General features: G+C 62.3%; 11 protein-coding genes across 11 annotated transcripts; 7 read left to right on the plus strand and 4 right to left on the minus strand.

Moving 5' to 3' along the window:
- Nucleotides 1-1,411: 1,411 nt before the first annotated feature.
- Nucleotides 1,412-1,975, minus strand: OSTLU_8561 (predicted protein; the record flags this gene model as incomplete). Its single annotated transcript, XM_001422372.1, has 2 exons — nucleotides 1,412-1,575; nucleotides 1,642-1,975. Coding segments are annotated over 2 exons (498 nt in total), but the record flags the coding sequence as incomplete, so codon positions are not given.
- A 353-nt stretch (nucleotides 1,976-2,328) lies between these two features.
- OSTLU_42287 (predicted protein) lies at nucleotides 2,329-3,204 on the plus strand (the record flags this gene model as incomplete). Its single annotated transcript, XM_001422321.1, has 1 exon — nucleotides 2,329-3,204. The coding sequence occupies one exon, from the start codon at nucleotides 2,329-2,331 to the stop codon at nucleotides 3,202-3,204; it is 876 nt and encodes a 291-aa protein (XP_001422358.1).
- Nucleotides 3,205-3,380: 176 nt separating this feature from the next.
- Nucleotides 3,381-4,034, plus strand: OSTLU_28517 (predicted protein; the record flags this gene model as incomplete). Its single annotated transcript, XM_001422322.1, has 1 exon — nucleotides 3,381-4,034. One exon carries the CDS (start codon nucleotides 3,381-3,383, stop codon nucleotides 4,032-4,034), a length of 654 nt encoding a protein of 217 aa, XP_001422359.1.
- Nucleotides 4,035-4,148: 114 nt separating this feature from the next.
- OSTLU_25795 (predicted protein) lies at nucleotides 4,149-6,236 on the plus strand (the record flags this gene model as incomplete). The annotated part of the gene is made up of 1 exon (XM_001422323.1): nucleotides 4,149-6,236. Exon 1 carries the CDS (start codon nucleotides 4,167-4,169, stop codon nucleotides 6,234-6,236), a length of 2,070 nt encoding a protein of 689 aa, XP_001422360.1. The 5' UTR covers nucleotides 4,149-4,166.
- A 575-nt stretch (nucleotides 6,237-6,811) lies between these two features.
- Nucleotides 6,812-7,618, plus strand: OSTLU_4675 (predicted protein; the record flags this gene model as incomplete). The annotated part of the gene is made up of 1 exon (XM_001422324.1): nucleotides 6,812-7,618. A coding segment is annotated over one exon (807 nt), but the record flags the coding sequence as incomplete, so codon positions are not given.
- Nucleotides 7,619-7,761: 143 nt separating this feature from the next.
- Nucleotides 7,762-8,808, minus strand: OSTLU_89603 (predicted protein; the record flags this gene model as incomplete). Its single annotated transcript, XM_001422373.1, has 1 exon — nucleotides 7,762-8,808. The coding sequence occupies one exon, from the start codon at nucleotides 8,806-8,808 to the stop codon at nucleotides 7,762-7,764; it is 1,047 nt and encodes a 348-aa protein (XP_001422410.1).
- Nucleotides 8,809-9,303: 495 nt separating this feature from the next.
- OSTLU_28521 (predicted protein) lies at nucleotides 9,304-9,993 on the plus strand (the record flags this gene model as incomplete). Its single annotated transcript, XM_001422325.1, has 1 exon — nucleotides 9,304-9,993. One exon carries the CDS (start codon nucleotides 9,304-9,306, stop codon nucleotides 9,991-9,993), a length of 690 nt encoding a protein of 229 aa, XP_001422362.1.
- Nucleotides 9,994-10,048: 55 nt separating this feature from the next.
- Nucleotides 10,049-11,035, minus strand: OSTLU_42236 (predicted protein; the record flags this gene model as incomplete). Its single annotated transcript, XM_001422374.1, has 1 exon — nucleotides 10,049-11,035. One exon carries the CDS (start codon nucleotides 11,033-11,035, stop codon nucleotides 10,049-10,051), a length of 987 nt encoding a protein of 328 aa, XP_001422411.1.
- Nucleotides 11,036-11,236: 201 nt separating this feature from the next.
- Nucleotides 11,237-11,788, minus strand: OSTLU_18847 (predicted protein; the record flags this gene model as incomplete). Its single annotated transcript, XM_001422375.1, has 1 exon — nucleotides 11,237-11,788. A coding segment is annotated over one exon (552 nt), but the record flags the coding sequence as incomplete, so codon positions are not given.
- A 419-nt stretch (nucleotides 11,789-12,207) lies between these two features.
- Nucleotides 12,208-13,848, plus strand: OSTLU_28523 (predicted protein). Its single transcript, XM_001422326.1, has one exon. It carries the CDS (start codon nucleotides 12,277-12,279, stop codon nucleotides 13,684-13,686), a length of 1,410 nt encoding a protein of 469 aa, XP_001422363.1. The 5' UTR covers nucleotides 12,208-12,276; the 3' UTR covers nucleotides 13,687-13,848.
- A 157-nt stretch (nucleotides 13,849-14,005) lies between these two features.
- On the plus strand, nucleotides 14,006-14,737 carry OSTLU_28524 (predicted protein; the record flags this gene model as incomplete). Its single annotated transcript, XM_001422327.1, has 1 exon — nucleotides 14,006-14,737. One exon carries the CDS (start codon nucleotides 14,006-14,008, stop codon nucleotides 14,735-14,737), a length of 732 nt encoding a protein of 243 aa, XP_001422364.1.
- Nucleotides 14,738-15,644: the final 907 nt, after the last annotated feature.

A 15,644-nucleotide genomic window follows, 5' to 3' on the forward strand; every position in this document is an offset into this window, starting at 1 on the left:
CCCTAAACCCTAAACCCTAAACCCTAAACCCTAAACCCTAAACCCTAAACCCTAAACCCTAAACCCTAAACCCTAAACCCTAAACCCTAAACCCTAAACCCTAAACCCTAAACCCTAAACCCTAAACCCTAAACCCTAGTCCTCCAAACCCTCGTTTACCCCGCCCTCACTAACGTAGTCCTCAACCCAAAACCAGTATCACACATTTCCAAAAAAACCCAAACCGCGGCCTACACCCGCGTCGACGTAAAGGTCCGGGTCGCCGCCGGCACCCAGAGTGCCGCGAAACGCGCGCGTCCACAGATGCAAATGCGTGTTCCCGACACATCCGCAAAATTCCAGCGTCGTCGACCGCCAGTGTAGTGGTTTCGGTGACCCCTTTACTCGCGCAACTTTCAGGGCGCCAGAAGCGTCATGTTCCAGAGAAACTGCTAACCCTAGTTTCTAACCCTAGTTTCTAACCCTAGTTTCAGGGAGGCGCGTGCGGGCGACGCGCGCTGGGAGACGACGCGGGACGACGACGGCGCGGGTTCGTTGCGATATCACGAGAGAGTTTCGACTCTCTCTTCGATTCGTATTTTTTTTAGATTTTTCCGACGCATTCAATTCGCGCACATTCTCGGTGTACTCGCGCCGTGCGCGCTCGCTTCGCGCGCTCGCGTCTCGAGGCGCGAATCTCTTTAGCAGGCGCGAAAGCCGGCAAAGCGGCGCGCGACGGCGCGCGTCACTTCACTTTCGTCAGCACGACGCGCGCCGTGAATCGTCGTCTTTGAGAAAGAATTGAATTGAATTGAATTGAATATATTCTGTGACGAGTCGAATTCGCTTCGCGGCGCTCGAACGACGTCGCTCACTTCTTCTTCTTCGGGCTGCCCTTCGGAGGGCTCTTTTTCTTCGGCGACGCCGCGGTCGGTTTACCGCCTGATATTTGCATCTCTTTCACCATCTCGTTCATCTCGTCGCTATCGAGAAAGCTCAAGCTCAACTGTCGCTCGAGCTGTTCCGAATCGTTTCGACCGAGCAAGAGATTGCCCACGAACGCTTCGTCGCTCGCGTCGAGCTTCGCGGCGTCCAGTTCGCCTTCGTACGACATGTCCTCGACCATTTGACGCAAGCTTTCGTTCGTCGGTGACGTCAAAAACTCGTGCCACGGTAATTGATGCGGCGTCGCCGCCGCGTCCGCGTCGACGTCGACGAGACCGTCGTCGATTTCTTCGAGCGAGAGCGGCGACGGCGGTAATCCCATCGGTGAGCTATGATGGGGGCTAGTACTCGCGAGACCATCCACCGCGGGTAAGTATCGGGGCGCCGTGCGTCGCTTGCGCGGCCCGCCCACGGCTTCGGCGTCGAATCCGGCGAGTCCAGATTCGCGAAGCGCCGAATTGATGTTTTCCCCGTCGTGCACGGCTTGCACGAAGTGCCGCATCTGCGTCTGGAAACTTTCGGTCACCGCTAATCTATTCGTCAGCGCGGCGACCTCGTCGCGTTGCGAACTCTGCGTCTCGCGCAAACGCATCACCTCCTTCAAAAGCAAAAGACGATCGCGTTTGAGCTGTTCGACTTCCGAAGCTAGACCTCCGTACGCACCCAACTCGAGAGCGCCGCTATTCAACATCAATTGATTTTGCGAGCCACCGCCACCGCGCGCGCTCGCGCCGCCGCCCGTCTTCTTCCCCGTCGCGCCCGCGCCCGTCTTCTTCGTCCTCGGCGCGTCGTGTCGCTTCAGCGTCGTCAGAAGTTCCGGCTTCCCGCGCTCGAAGCCTTCGACGCCGAACTCGTATCGATCGCTGTGACACTTGCGAAACCCGTAGTTGTTCAGCTGCCGCACGAAGGACGCAAAGTTGGAGTGCTTAAACGTCTTGGGCAAGTATTCACTCTCGAGCACGTCCGGTTTCCAAACCGTAAACGTGCGCCCGTTCTCGTTCCACGCGATCGTGTCGTTGGAGTGTTCATCGCTCACCAAGTTCCACGTTTTCCTGCGCTCGCGTCGCGCCGCGCGCGATTCGTCGTCAGTCGAGAGCGCGAAGCGAGCATCGATCGACGTCTCGCCGTCCGACTCGCGCTCGCGCGGCGGTTCGTTCGTCCGCTGATTCGTTCGACGCACCACAAAAACGGCGAGACGTTCACCGTGGCAAAGGGGAACGCCGCGCTCGTCGACCCTGGCTGCGCCGACGCCATGTCGACGGCGCGACGCGCTGAGAGTCAGTCGTTCCCTCGCGCGACGTCGCGCGGCGGTGGACCGCGAGCGTCGGCCGCGCGCGCGTCGCGATGTGACGTCGTGACGTCGCCCTCGGCGGCACCCGACGCCGCCACTCGACGACGCGCGCGATGTCGTCGACGATCGCGCGCACCGCGCGGTCGATCACCGCGCGCACCGCGCGATCGTTGCTCACGCCGGCGCCGTCGACGTCGGCGCCGTTCGAACGCGGCGCCGCGCTCGCGAATCGTCTTCACCGTCACGGCCTCGACCATCAACGACGCTTCGCTTCGTCGTCGCCGCGCGCACGCGTGGACGCGAACAAAGGACCGGTGGGGTGGACGTCTCTGGCGTTGGTGTCGCTCACGGGCGCGACGTGTTTGTACTTTTACGACCGCGAGAGGCAGCGACGCGTCGACGGAGTCCGCGCGGCGAAGACGCAGAGCAACGGGTTCCAGACCAACGTCGCCGGCGGTAAGGCGAGCGTGGGAGGCGCGTTTCGATTGACGGATTCGCGCACGGGTAAGGCGTTCACCGACAAAGACTTACTCGGGAAGTGGGCGATGCTGTATTTCGGGTTCACGCACTGCCCCGATATTTGTCCCGACGAACTCGAAAAAGTAGCCGAGGTGACGACGTCCATCAACTCGACGCTCGAGAAGAAACACGACGGGACGGCGGCGCGTTTAGTGCCGGTGTTCATATCGATCGATCCGTCGCGAGACACGGCGAAGCGCGTGAAGGAGTACGTGAAAGAGTTTCACGCCGACATGATTGGGTTGACGGGGAGCGAGAAACAGTGCGAAGACGCGGCTCGGAAATACCGCGTGTATTATCGTAAAACGGGCGACGAAGCCGCGAAGGATGATTACTTGGTCGATCACTCCATCATCACGTACTTGTTGAATCCCGAAGGCGAGTTCGTCACCTTTTACGGCAAGAACACGACGGAGAAGGAGGTCATCGCGAGCGTGCGCGGCCACATCGAGGCGTACGAAAATCAATAAGACGCCGACGGTGCGGCGAGACTTAGTTTAATGAAAGCGAGCGAACCATCGAAACGAAGCTCGACGACGCGCGCGCGCGTTCGTCTCGCGTCTTCGACACCCGCGCTCGCGCGCGCTCACTCACCCAACCGACTCTTCGCCTTCACACGTCGCCTCGCGAGCCGCGCGTCGTCGCCATGCCGAAGATGAGCGTGGGACGATTCTTGAAGAATCCTGTGAGCGCGATTTCAAACGCGTTCGAATTGAATGATCATAAAGATAGACTGCGTGCGCTCCAGGAGCAAAGGAATGCGTTGGAGCGGGACCTTGAATTCTCGGCGAATTTAAGAGACGTACAGGAGAGGCTCGACGCCATGGACGTCGCCGCGAGGGGATGCTACGATTTACTGACGACCGTTCTTAGTAAGCTTAATAATCTTCCCCGCGACGATGAAAGTTCTGTGGACATGCGCGAAGAGGATGAGAGGTTTTGCGAGCTGCTGAAGGAGGCGTGTGCGACGGTGGACGAAGATGAGCGTGAAACGGTCGATGAGGACGAGAGTGAAACGATCGATAAAGACGAGCGTGATTCACGCATATGTGCACTTTTGAAGGATTATCGTGATTGCGCCTACCGCAACGCGGAAGCGCACGCGCTTGACGCGTCGTTCCGTCATCGGTTGTATCGCGGCGTGGACAGACAACTCTCAGAACTAAATAAATTTCGCGACGAACTGAGAAAGCAAACGCAGATTCAGTCTATAAACATGGAAGAGCTCAAAGGAGTCATCCAGCAGATCGGGGTCACTGAAGAAAAGTTGAGCGCTGTGAGACAAAAGCAGTTTGGTTGAATGAGTGTCAATCGAGGCGCGTTCGAGGGCGTTCGTAGTCGTTGTAAGTTCTGAACCCTAAGCTAAAAGCCCAAAGCCCTCTTCGCGTCGTCGTTCGCGTCGTCACATCGCGCCGGCGTCGCTCGTCGCGCCATGACGCTTCGATTGCGACCCGCGGCGGCGTTGATCGACGCCTTCAAGCGCGGTTCGCGCGAGTGCGTCGACGCCGCGACGCCGCAAACGACGAAAAACGACGCCGCATCGAACGATCGCGCGCCGCCCGACGCGAACGCGAACGTGCGTCGATACACGAAGAGCGAACTCGTGCGCGTGAACGACGCGAGCGGCGAGCACACGAAAGAGTTACCCGTGGAGCTGTCGACGTCGACGCTCGAGTGCGTGACGAACGCGATCAACGAAGAGATCGCGGCGCGAGAGGGAAGCGTCTGGGGAAGACACCACGCCAAGAAGGACAAGGCGGACAAGGAAAAGGACGCGAAGACGGGCGATAAAGACGCGGTCGGTAGAGACGGTGAAGAGGGCGGTGAAAACGCGACGAGCGACGGCGCGGCGACCGAATCGAAGACGGCGACCGATGTCGCGGACGCGACGCACAAGAAGCCGACGGCGGCGGCTGGGCCCATGGATGCGGAAAAATCAAAGCGACATTTGAAGAGCGCGTTCAACAAACTCTCTCCCTCGGTCGCGGTGGATAAGTTTGTGGAGCAAATCACGGAGTGCGCGCTGCACGAACTCGCCGTGGCGGAGTTTTTGGCGAAGACGACCTGCGAGCGGGCGTCCGTGGATGAGAAAAACGTCGCCGTCATCGCCGACGCCGCGGCGCGTTTGATTTCGTCGGGCGCGACGCCGAGCGCGTACATCACGCAGAACGGTGCGAGCTCGACGACGTTCAAAAAGCTTCTCGTTGGCGCTTTGCAGGATGAGTTTGAAGGCGCGCAAGAAGCGCGCGAGGGCTTGCTCGCGCACGCCGAGCGCCACGAGCGAGACGCGCAGGCGAAGAAAGTCAAGCAGCGCTTGGTCGGCGTCGCGCGCTTGATCGGCGAGCTCTATGCTCGCGGTGTGGTCTCCGTCGCCGTGGTGCGCGCGATTACCGATGAACTTTTGGGCGAAGCGCGATCCGTGCCGCGCGAAGACGACGTCGAAGCGCTGTGCGCGCTGCTCGCCGTCGCCGGCGCCAAGGTGGACGCCGAGGCGAAAAAGGCGATGGACGCCTACATGGCGCGCGTCAACGTACTCGCGGAGAGCGAACACCTCAACGCGCGCACGCGATTCGCGTGCCGCGACGTCATCGAACTTCGCGGCGCGGGATGGGCGAGTTCGGGGGCGAGCGCGGACTCTAAGAGTTCGCAAGCCGACCTCGCGAGCGAATCGCGCGTGGTTTCCGACGAACTTCTCTTCCCCGAAGGCCCGAAATCGCGCTCGAGCGGAGGTGGCGGCGCCCTCAAAGGCCCGTACTCGAAGCCAGGCGCGTTGAACGCGACGATGTTGCCCACAGCGGCGAACCGCGCGCGACTCGAGGCGGAGATGCGCCGCGGGGCGCGCGAACGCGCCGAAGCCAAGGCGGACGCCGCCATGGCGGCCGCGTCGGGCGACGCCGGCGCGTCTACGTCGAGCTACACCGCCGAACAAGTGCAGCAAAAGATTGCGTCGCTCATCGACGAGTACTCCACCGTCGGCGACGTCAACGAGGCGTTGATGTGCGTCGCCGACGTCGTCGCTCGCTCGAGCGACGCCGACGCGGCGCGAGACGCCGTCGCGAAAGCGTTGGTGAATTTCGTCATCGACACGTCCACGCCGAAAGCCGCGAGCGCCGTCGGCAAACTTCTCGCCGCGCTTCATAACCGCGGCGGTTTCGCCACCGCCGTCGTCGAACAAGCCGTCGGTGACGTCGTCGCCGCGCTCGACGACGTCGCCATCGACGTGCCGATGGCGCCCAAACTCATGGCCGCCGTCGTCGCCGCCGTCGTCGCCTCGGGCGCGGTCGCCCTCGACTTCATCACCGCCGCCGGTTCGGGCGTCGAGGACGTGCAATTTCGTCGCGCGTTCGCCGGCGCGTGTTTGAACGCGCTGCGAGTCGAGCATAAATTCGCCGGCCTCGTCAAGGGCGCGCTCAATTTAGGCGACTTCGCCAAGAGCGAAGACGTCGGCGACGACACCGTCGTCGAGTGGCTCGCCAAGCTCAGCCTGGACGACCTCGCGTGAGGGAGTCGAGTCAGTCAGTGGACGCTTCACAGTAGCACGATAACACACGATTAATGCGCACGAACGAACGAGCGAGCGAACGAGCGCGTCGCCGCGAGCGCCGCGCGCGTCGACGCCGCACTCGTCGACGCGTCATGTCGCGCGACGTCGCGAGCGCGCTCGACGTCGACGACGGCGCCGCCGCGACGCGCTGGCGATGCCCCAACCCGGCGTGGACGCCGCACCCGCGCGCGTCCGTCGCGACGTCGCGATTGGGACGACGCGACCGCGACCGCGACCGCGACGACGACGACGACGACGCGACGCGTCCACCGCGCGCGAGCGCGCGCGCGAGCGCCCACGACGCGTCCGTCCCTGCGCTCGCGTCGACGTCGACGCGCGCTGCGCTCGCGAGCGACGCGCGCGGCGACTCGGACGGCGACGACGCGACGACGCGGACGTGGCGAGCGTGCTTCGCGACGAAGACGCGCGTCGAGATCGAGGACGACGACGGACGCGCGCGAGAGTTTTGCGTGTACGCGTCCGAGGGCGCGAACGCGGCGTTTAGCGCGTCGGCCGAGGAATCGCGGGCGACGCTGTTTCTGTTGCACGGGTGCCCGCACACGGCGTTGACGTGGTCGCTCGTGGCGGAGACGCTGCGATCGCGGCGCGAACGATGCGAGATCGTGGACGTCGTCGCGATGGATTTGCGCGGACACGGCGAGAGCCATTCGCACGACGACGCGCTCGGGGAGACGAAGGCGTCGTTCGACGCCGATGTCATGGCGCGAGACTGCGCGAAGACGTTGCGGCGATTCGTCGACGGCGACGCCAGGCGCGTCGTCGTCGTCGGGCACAGCATGGGAGGCGCGGTCGCGACGCGCGTGGCGAAGATTTTAGAGACCGAATTCGGTGTGAGCGACTCGGCGTTGACGCTCGCGGGATTGGTTTTGATCGATATCGTCGAGGGGAGCGCGATGAAGGCGCTCCCGGCGATGGGCGCGCTCGTCGACGCGAGACCGACGACGTTCGCGTCGCTCGCGGATGCGTTTCATTGGTCCGCGACGCGAGGCGGCGGGACGAAAAATCAGCGTTCGGCGTCGTTATCGCTGCCTTCGCAGTTGCGCGAGACGGACGGCGGCGCGTGGACGTGGCGCGTCGACTTGCGCGAAACCGCGCCGTATTGGCGATCGTGGTACGAAGGGCTGTCCAAACGCTTTCTCGCCGTAAAGGCGCCGAAGCTGCTTTTGCTCGCCGGAAACGATCGTTTAGACACCGAACTGATGATCGCACAGATGCAAGGCAAATTTCAGATGACCCTGTTGCCGAACGCCGGGCACGCGATTCAGGAGGACGACCCCGAATCCGTCGCCAACGCGCTCGAAAATTTTCTCGCGAGGTACGTGTTTCATCCGCGCCCGACGCCGCCGTCGTTCCTCGGGACCGAGGCGCCGAGAGAGCGGGGTTCGGGAATCGTTCGGGAATGATGAGTGTCGCCGGCACGACAAAACTTAGTGACGCGTCGTCGTCGTAATAATAGCTATAGCTAGCGCGCCGTTTCGCCGCCGCCCAAGTCGTACGTCGCGCCTTGCCCGCTCGCGACGTCGAACGTGAACAGATTGACGCACGGCGCGCCCTTGCGGCTGATGGATTTCAAAATCTCTTGCGCCAGCACCCCGCCGACGATGGCGTTTATCGCGGGAAATTCGCGCTCTCCCGACACCAAAGCGCGCACGTGCTCGGCGTCGACGCAGTCGGCGCTCGCGCCGAATCGCGTCGGCAACTCGACGCGCAGCGCGTCCAGGGCGTCCCAATCCTCCATCGTCGGCGCGCGCCCGTGCGCGCGCTCGAACTCGGCGACGACGCGCACGGCGAGCGGCATGCGCGGCGACCGCCGCTTAACGCGCCCGAAATCCGCCTCGGCGGCGTCGAGCGCTCGTCGCAGCGTCGCGCCTCGAGGCGCGATTTTTACTTCGTCTCCCTCCGCGTACTCGAACGCGTCGCCGAGATCGGCGAAGAACCACGCCGCTGACGCCCCGCTAAACGCGGCGAAAAACGGCTTCCCGTGTCGCCTGCACGCCTCGTTCACGCGCATCGCGCGCTCCAATCCCATCTCCGCGACGACGACGGCGTCGAACCCCTCGATCCCGTCCAAGGCTTCCGCGTCGTCCGCGAGCGCGCGCCCGTTCGGCGTCGACGCCTCGAATTCACCGAACGCGTTCATCTCTCGCAGCGTCGTCGCCATCGCCTCGGCGCGCGAGACCGAGACGTCGTCCGCGTCGTCGTCGCGCGTCGACGCCGCGTTTAAAAAATTCCCATCCTCGCCGCGCGACGCCTCCGCGCGCTCGCCCGCGTCGTCCCTGATCACCGCGCGTCCGACGCCCGCGAGCGCGACGTTCTTGAGCGTCTCCGCGAGCGCGCCGACGCGCGTCGTCGTCGTCGCGCGCGTCGTCGTCGCCCCCGCGCACGCGAGCACGGACGCGCGACCGAGTCGGCGCTGCGTCTCCACGCCCCACACGCGAATCTGCCGGTCGTACACGCGCAGTTCGAGCTCGGTCAGCGCGTCGGCGGCCGACGCGTTCGGCGCGGGCATCGCGCGTCGACGCGCGACGCGACGCGCGACGCGCGACGCGACGGCGCGCGGGCGATGGTGCGGGCGGATTCGGACACACGGGGCCGACGCGCCGTGCGGTCGTATAAATAAAAAATTGAAAACAGATGGCCAAAATAATAGGGCCATACGGGGCTCGAACCCGCGACATTCAGATTCGAAGTCTGACGCTCTTCCAACTGAGCTAATAGCCCCCGTAGTGTGAACGGCGCGAGCGCCATCAATGACGTTCCCAGACGATTTCGGGTCCCCACGGCGCCCCGCGGGCGTCGTCGCGCGAGTTACGGGTTGTTTCCCCAGTGCGCGCCCGCCGCCGCGATGGGGAAGACGCGCGGCGACGACGCCGCGCCGACGACGCGCGATGGACTCGGACTCAAACCGCGCGGTGGCGTGAAAAATAAAGCGCTCCTAGGACGTAAATTCACGGGCGGTGCGCGCGCGTCGCCGTTCATTCGGCAGTGGGCGTGGAAGCGAGAGATGAAGACGGACGAGGAGCGATTCCGAGACGACTACGTGTACGACAGAGACGACGACGAGGACGACGCGAACCCGAAGGCGACGATCAGGCTGCGACAACGAAAGTTTAACGCCGCGTCGAGCGGATTCGCGTCCACGGTGTGGGACAGCGCGATCGTGTTGGCGAAATATTTGGAAAAGCGAAATCGAGCGAGCGGCGCCGGCGCTCGGTGGCGAGACGCGGTTGAGTTAGGCGCGGGATGCGGGCTGTGCGCGTGCGTGTTGGCGAAACGGTGCGAAAATCTCGTGACGGGGACGATTTACGCCACGGACGTCGCGGAGAATATGGATTTGTTGACGGAAAATGTGAAGGCGTGTTCGTCGCGAATCGCGCCGCTCGCGTACGACTGGCGAGACGCGCCGCCGAAGTCGATCGACGCGTCTCGCGTCGATCTCATCCTCGGGACAGATTTGGTGTACTACGACGACGCCATGCCCGCGCTGGTGAAGACGCTGAAATCGTTCGAGAGCGAGGCGTTGGTGGTGTACTTTGCGTTCGGGCGAAATCGACAGGCGCTGCCGCGATTTTTGGAATGCTTCGACGCCGAGGCGCGCGACGCGTTCGAAGAACCGAGGTTTTTGGAATCGCACGAGCTCGACGCGTTGTATCAGTGCACGGACGTGAGCGTGATGGAATTGAAGCGAAAGTAGAAAATTATTGTAAAAAAGTGAGTCAAAGTCGCGTGTAAAAAAGTCGTCGCGAATCCTACGCCTGCACGCCCTTCATCTCGCGCCAGACGTCGAGCGACACGCGCTTGGTCATGCTCTTAATTTGCGAGTTCGGACCGAGCTCGAAGAATTTCGTCTTGCCGTCGCCGATCAAGTTTTTCAAAGTCTGCTCCCACATGACGGGCGACACCAACTGCGTGGCCAACGACGCGCGCACGCCGTCGGCGTCCTTCGCCGTCATCGGCAAACCCGTGACGTTGGAGTAAATCGCGACGTTGGCGCGCGGGGCGTTGAAAGTGACTTCGCTCAACGCCTTTTCGAGCGCTTCTTTCGCGGATTCCATTCGTTTGGTGTGAAACGCGCCCGAGACGGCCAAAAACGCGACTTTAATCGCCCCCGCGGCTTGCGCTCGGCGCTGCGCGACGTCGAGCGCGACTTTGTCGCCCGACAACACGCGGCCTTGGGGGAACAGAAAGTTTGTGATTTCGAGCACGCAGTCTGGCGAGGACGCGATGACTTCGTTCTTCGATTCTTCCACGATCGTTTTCAACGCGTCGTCGTCCAAACCCACGACGCTGAGCATGCCGTGCGAGCCCTCGCGCGCCGCCGCCGCCATGGCTTCGGCGCGCGCTTTGACGACTTTAAACGCGTCCTCGTAGCTCAGCACACCGGCGAAGACGAGCGCGGCGTACTCTCCCAACGACAATCCCGCGCACGCATCGCACGCGTTGACGACGTCGGGGTCTTGATCCTTAAGCTTTTCCAACGCCGCGAGATTGGCGAGCAAGAGCGCGGGTTGCGCGTACACGGTGTCGTCGAGCTTTTCCTTCGGACCGTTGACGCAAATCTCGCGAAGGTCGTACCCGAGCACCTCGCGCGCGACTTCGCACATTTTCGCCACCGCGGGAAGTTCGAGCAACTTGTCGTCCGCGAGCATGCCGATCGCCTGCGAGCCTTGGCCCGGGAATAAGAAGGCGAATCGCGCCGGTTGCGGCGCCGTCGCGGAATCCGTCGCGCCGGGCATCATCTCCGTCATCCCGAGATTTTTCGTGAAGTCCGGCGCGCCCTTTTCCCGTCGCTCCGCGATCTCGGCCTCGATCTCGGCCTCGATCTCGGCTCGTTTCACTCGTCGGCGCTCCTTGAACTGCGCCTTCGCCGCGCGCGCCTTGTCCCGTCGACGATCCTCCGGAAACGTCTTCTTGAAATCTTTCGCCCACGTGCGCACTTCGTCCAAGCCGTAATCGTACAGCGCCCACCAATCGCTCAGCGCCGGGTGCGGTTCCGCGCGCTTCTCGACGTGCGCGTACTTTTCGATCAACTCCTCGATTCGCTCGCGCACCTCGACGTCCTTGTCGACCAACCGCGCGGGCGTCTTCCGCCCCGGATTCAAATACGGATCGTAATCCTCGCACTCGATCGCCGGATCCGCGCCCTCGCTCAGCAAGTACTCAAAAATCTCCAAGTACCCGTCGAACTGCGCGAGATACGCCGCGCGGTGCAACGGCGTGAACCCCTTCGAGTCGCGCAGATTGACGCACTCCGGCACCTCGCGAATCAACCAGTGAATCATGTCCAACTGCTTGTACGTCACCGCGAAGTGAATCGGCGCCCCCGCGCCGTTGTCTTGCGTCAAAAAGTACGGATCCGTGCTCGCGATCAGTTTCAGCTGCTCCAAGTCCCCCAGGCGCACCGCCGAGTAAAACGCGAACGGTTGAAACTTCGGCTGCGGCGGGTACCGCCCCGACGCCGTCATGTCTCGATGGCCGAACCGCACCATCTCGCGCGCGCGCGCGTCTCCGCCGACCTCGCGTTCGCGCGCGTTCGCGCGTTCGCGTTTTTTTCTTCGCGTCGCGCGCGCGCTCGCGACCGACCTCGCGCGCGCGATCGACCGTCGCGCTCGCGAGTGACGCCCATCGCGCGACGCGCCGGGCGTTTCGTCGAGCGTTTCGCGCCGCGCCTCGAGGCGACGGACGCGCGGGCGGGCGCGACGACGCGCTGTTACATCATATATGGGTCTAAATACCCCCACAGTACGTTATTTTATACAATACATAAAGCCACAAATCACCAGTCCACACACGATCGATCGATCGATCGATCGCGTCGCGCGAATCTCCAAAAAATCGCCGTCGCGCGGCTTATCCGGAGCGGTCGGCGCGCGCGCCGCGATCGCGCGTCGCGACGCGCGCGCGTCGTCACTCCGCGACGCCTCGCGCGTACGCACGGCGCCGCACGACCCCTCGAATCGCGACGCGCGCGATCGCGATGTTCGCCGCGACGACGACGCTCGGCGCGACGAAATTCGTCGTCGCGAAAACCTCGACGTCGACCTCGTCGCGCGCGCGACGATCGACGCCGCGCGTTCGCGCGCAGAGCGTCCAGGCGCCGGCGCTGAACACGACGCGATCGAGCGAGATCTTCAAGGCGGCGCAAGACATCCTGCCGGGAGGCGTGAACTCGCCCGTGCGCGCGTTCAAGTCGGTGGGCGGGAACCCGATCGTGTTCGAGCGCGTCAAGGATGCGTACGCGTTCGACGTGGACGGGAACAAATACGTCGATTACGTCGGATCGTGGGGACCGGCGATCTGCGGACACGCGAATGATCGGGTGAACGAGAAATTGAAGGCGCAGATCGATAAGGGGACGAGCTTCGGGGCGCCGTGTGAGCTCGAGAACGCGCTCGGCGAGATGGTCATCGAGCGCGTGCCGAGCGTGGAGATGGTGCGATTTTGCAACTCTGGGACGGAGGCGTGCTTGTCCGCGCTGCGCGTGATGCGGGCGTACACGGGGAGAGACATGATCATTAAGTTCGAAGGGTGCTACCACGGACACGCCGACCCGTTCTTGGTCAAGGCTGGTTCGGGCGTCATCACGCTCGGGTTGCCGGATTCGCCGGGCGTGCCGGCGGCGGCGACGGCGACGACGCTGTGCGCGACGTACAACAACCTCGATGAAGTCAAGGCTTTGTTCGCGGCGAACCCGGGTAAGATTGCGGGGGTGATCCTCGAACCCGTGGTCGGGAACAGCGGTTTCATCGCCCCGGACAAGGAGTTTTTGCAAGGCTTGCGCGAGACGTGCACCAAGGAGGGCGCGGTGCTGTGCTTTGACGAAGTCATGACTGGGTTCCGCATCGCCAAGGGCTGCGCGCAAGAGTACTGGGGCGTCACCCCGGATTTGACCACCATGGGTAAGGTGATCGGCGGCGGTATGCCCGTCGGCGCGTACGGGGGTAAGCGCGAAATCATGGACATGGTCGCCCCGGCGGGTCCGATGTACCAAGCCGGTACGCTCTCCGGGAACCCGCTCGCCATGGTTGCTGGCATCGAAACGTTGAAGATTCTCGGCGAACCGGGTCAGTACGAAAAGTTGGACAAGCTCACCAAGCGCTTGATCGAGGGCATCTTGAAGGCGGGTAAGGACAACGGCCACGCGGTGTGCGGCGGTCACATCTCGGGCATGTTTGGTTTCTTCTTCACCGAAGGTCCGGTGAAGAACTTCGCCGACGCGGCGAAGAGCGACACCGAAAAGTTCGGTCGCTGGCACCGTGCCATGCTCGAAGAAGGTGTCTACTTGGCCCCGTCCCAATACGAAGCCGGTTTCATGTCTTTGGCGCACACCGAAGCGGACATTGACGCCACCATCGCCGCCGCTCAACGCGCGATGGCGCGCATTTAAACGCATATTTTGACGATTTCGATGACGCGGTGACGCGTCTTCGTAGTCATCAACATTTACCACGACGACGACGGCGCAGTCAGCGCACGCACGGCGACGATCGACGACGATTACTTTGATTAACTTGCTCTCATTGAAATTTAACAACTCTTCAAGCCGATTCGCGTCGACGTCGCGCGCGCGCCACCCTCGGACTCACTTCACGACGCCCAATATCACACGTTTCTCGCCCGCGCGATCGCATCGAAACAGACTGAACCTCAACCTTTCGTTCATGTCCGACGTCGACCGCCCTCGACCGAGCAAGCGGCGACCATCGATGACGTGCTACGAGCTCGAGTCGCGCGAGAGACACAAAAAACCAAAAATCTGGAACGGCGACGGCGTCGAGGGTAAGCAGGCAATCGGTCGCGCGCGGTGCGCCGTCCGCGAGGCCGCGCGAGCCGTTCGCGATGGTTGTCATGGCGATAAGCTGCTTCACATGTGCTGGAACAATAAATCCTGGAACGTGTTGAACGACGACGTCTTACTCGAAGCCGCGCGATGCGGTAATCGCGAATGCGCGCAAACGATCGCGGAGCATCATCACCACGGCGAAGGATTGACGAAAGAGGGAGTGATGCGCGCGAGCTTCGCCGCGGCAGAGAGCGGCCATTACGACATCGTCGAGATGTTGAGCGATTCGATCGCCTTCGATCTGTCCTGCTCGCTGTCGACGGCGCACTACGAAATCGCATTGGCGTCGAAGAACGCGGAGTTTGTGTGGAGATTGATCAGGGCGGAAGCACCGATGGCGTGTTCACAGATGGAAGATGTGACGGATTTGGTAGTTTCGCACTACACCGGTGCGATTGCCGACGAGCGTGAAAGATTGCAGATCGAGATGATGATGATGAAGTACGTGGAAAATTGTCTAGATGACGGATCTGCTGAATGGGACTCTCAAACGCCGACGCCCGAGCTCGATCTCGACTCGGGCGTCGACGCTTATGAAACCGAGGACGCGATCGGAAATGATGAGAAGGAGTATACTGCACGCGAATGGAGATGATGTATCAAATATGCCGATGTATCAAATATGCCGATGATGAAATAGAGAAAAATATATCCAAAACGACGTCGCCGACGACTTGTGTATTTTCACTCAGCGTCGACGACGACGAGCGAGCTCTCGTCCGTGGTTTTCGCGTCCGCACATGTGAAGCACGTGTTCCCGGCGCGATCGACGGCGGAGATTTCGAACGTGACTTCGTCGCCCGGGACGTCGCCCGCGGCGCGCGAGATTTCGACGTAGCCATAAAACGCGTCGCCGTGATGGCTCGCCAAACTGACGAACGCGTCGCGATCGCGCATTCGCACACGCACATCATCCACAGGCTCGCTAAATGAGACGTACAGCACGGCGATGTCGCCGATTCGAACGACGTCGGCGCGAGACGAGACGTCGCGAGCGTACGGGCGAAGGTACGCGTCGACGACGAACGGCGCCGTGGAATCGAACACTACGGTGACGCCCTCGGTGACGCCTTCGACGAAGAACGTTCGCTCGTTTGGTGTCGTCTCGGGAACGACATCGATGCGAAAGCGCAACGGTCCTTCATCCACGTACACACCGTCGTCGCCCAAGCGTCGAGTGGCGACGAACGTCGACGCGAAGCGCCAGTCGCCATCCTTGTTCGTCGTCGTTCGAACGCTCGTCGGAGACATGCGCTCACGAGGGGTGATGAAATCGGCGAACACGTCAATTGGAACCTTGGTTTCGATGTCTAGCTCGATGGAGACGTAATCGCCGTACGTGGCGTGCGCTTCGTACGCGTTGCTCGTCGCCATGCGACACGCAAAACTTTCGATTTCGTCGGGAGCGTCGACGTAGATTTCGTCGTTCCCGTCGTCCGGAAACTCGATCACGATATCGTCGTCGTTAGTATCGTCGTCGTTGAACGTGTCGCCGTCGTCGC

Source organism: Ostreococcus lucimarinus, chromosome 19 (genome assembly GCF_000092065.1).
Source record: "Ostreococcus lucimarinus CCE9901 chromosome 19, complete sequence".
Classification (NCBI taxonomy): Eukaryota; Viridiplantae; Chlorophyta; class Mamiellophyceae; order Mamiellales; family Bathycoccaceae; genus Ostreococcus; species Ostreococcus sp. 'lucimarinus'.

Bases quoted from the DNA above. Each gene is read 5' to 3' on its own strand.
- OSTLU_28523 (XM_001422326.1), top strand. From the start codon at position 12,277: ATGTTCGCCGCGACGACGACGCTCGGCGCGACGAAATTCGTCGTCGCG.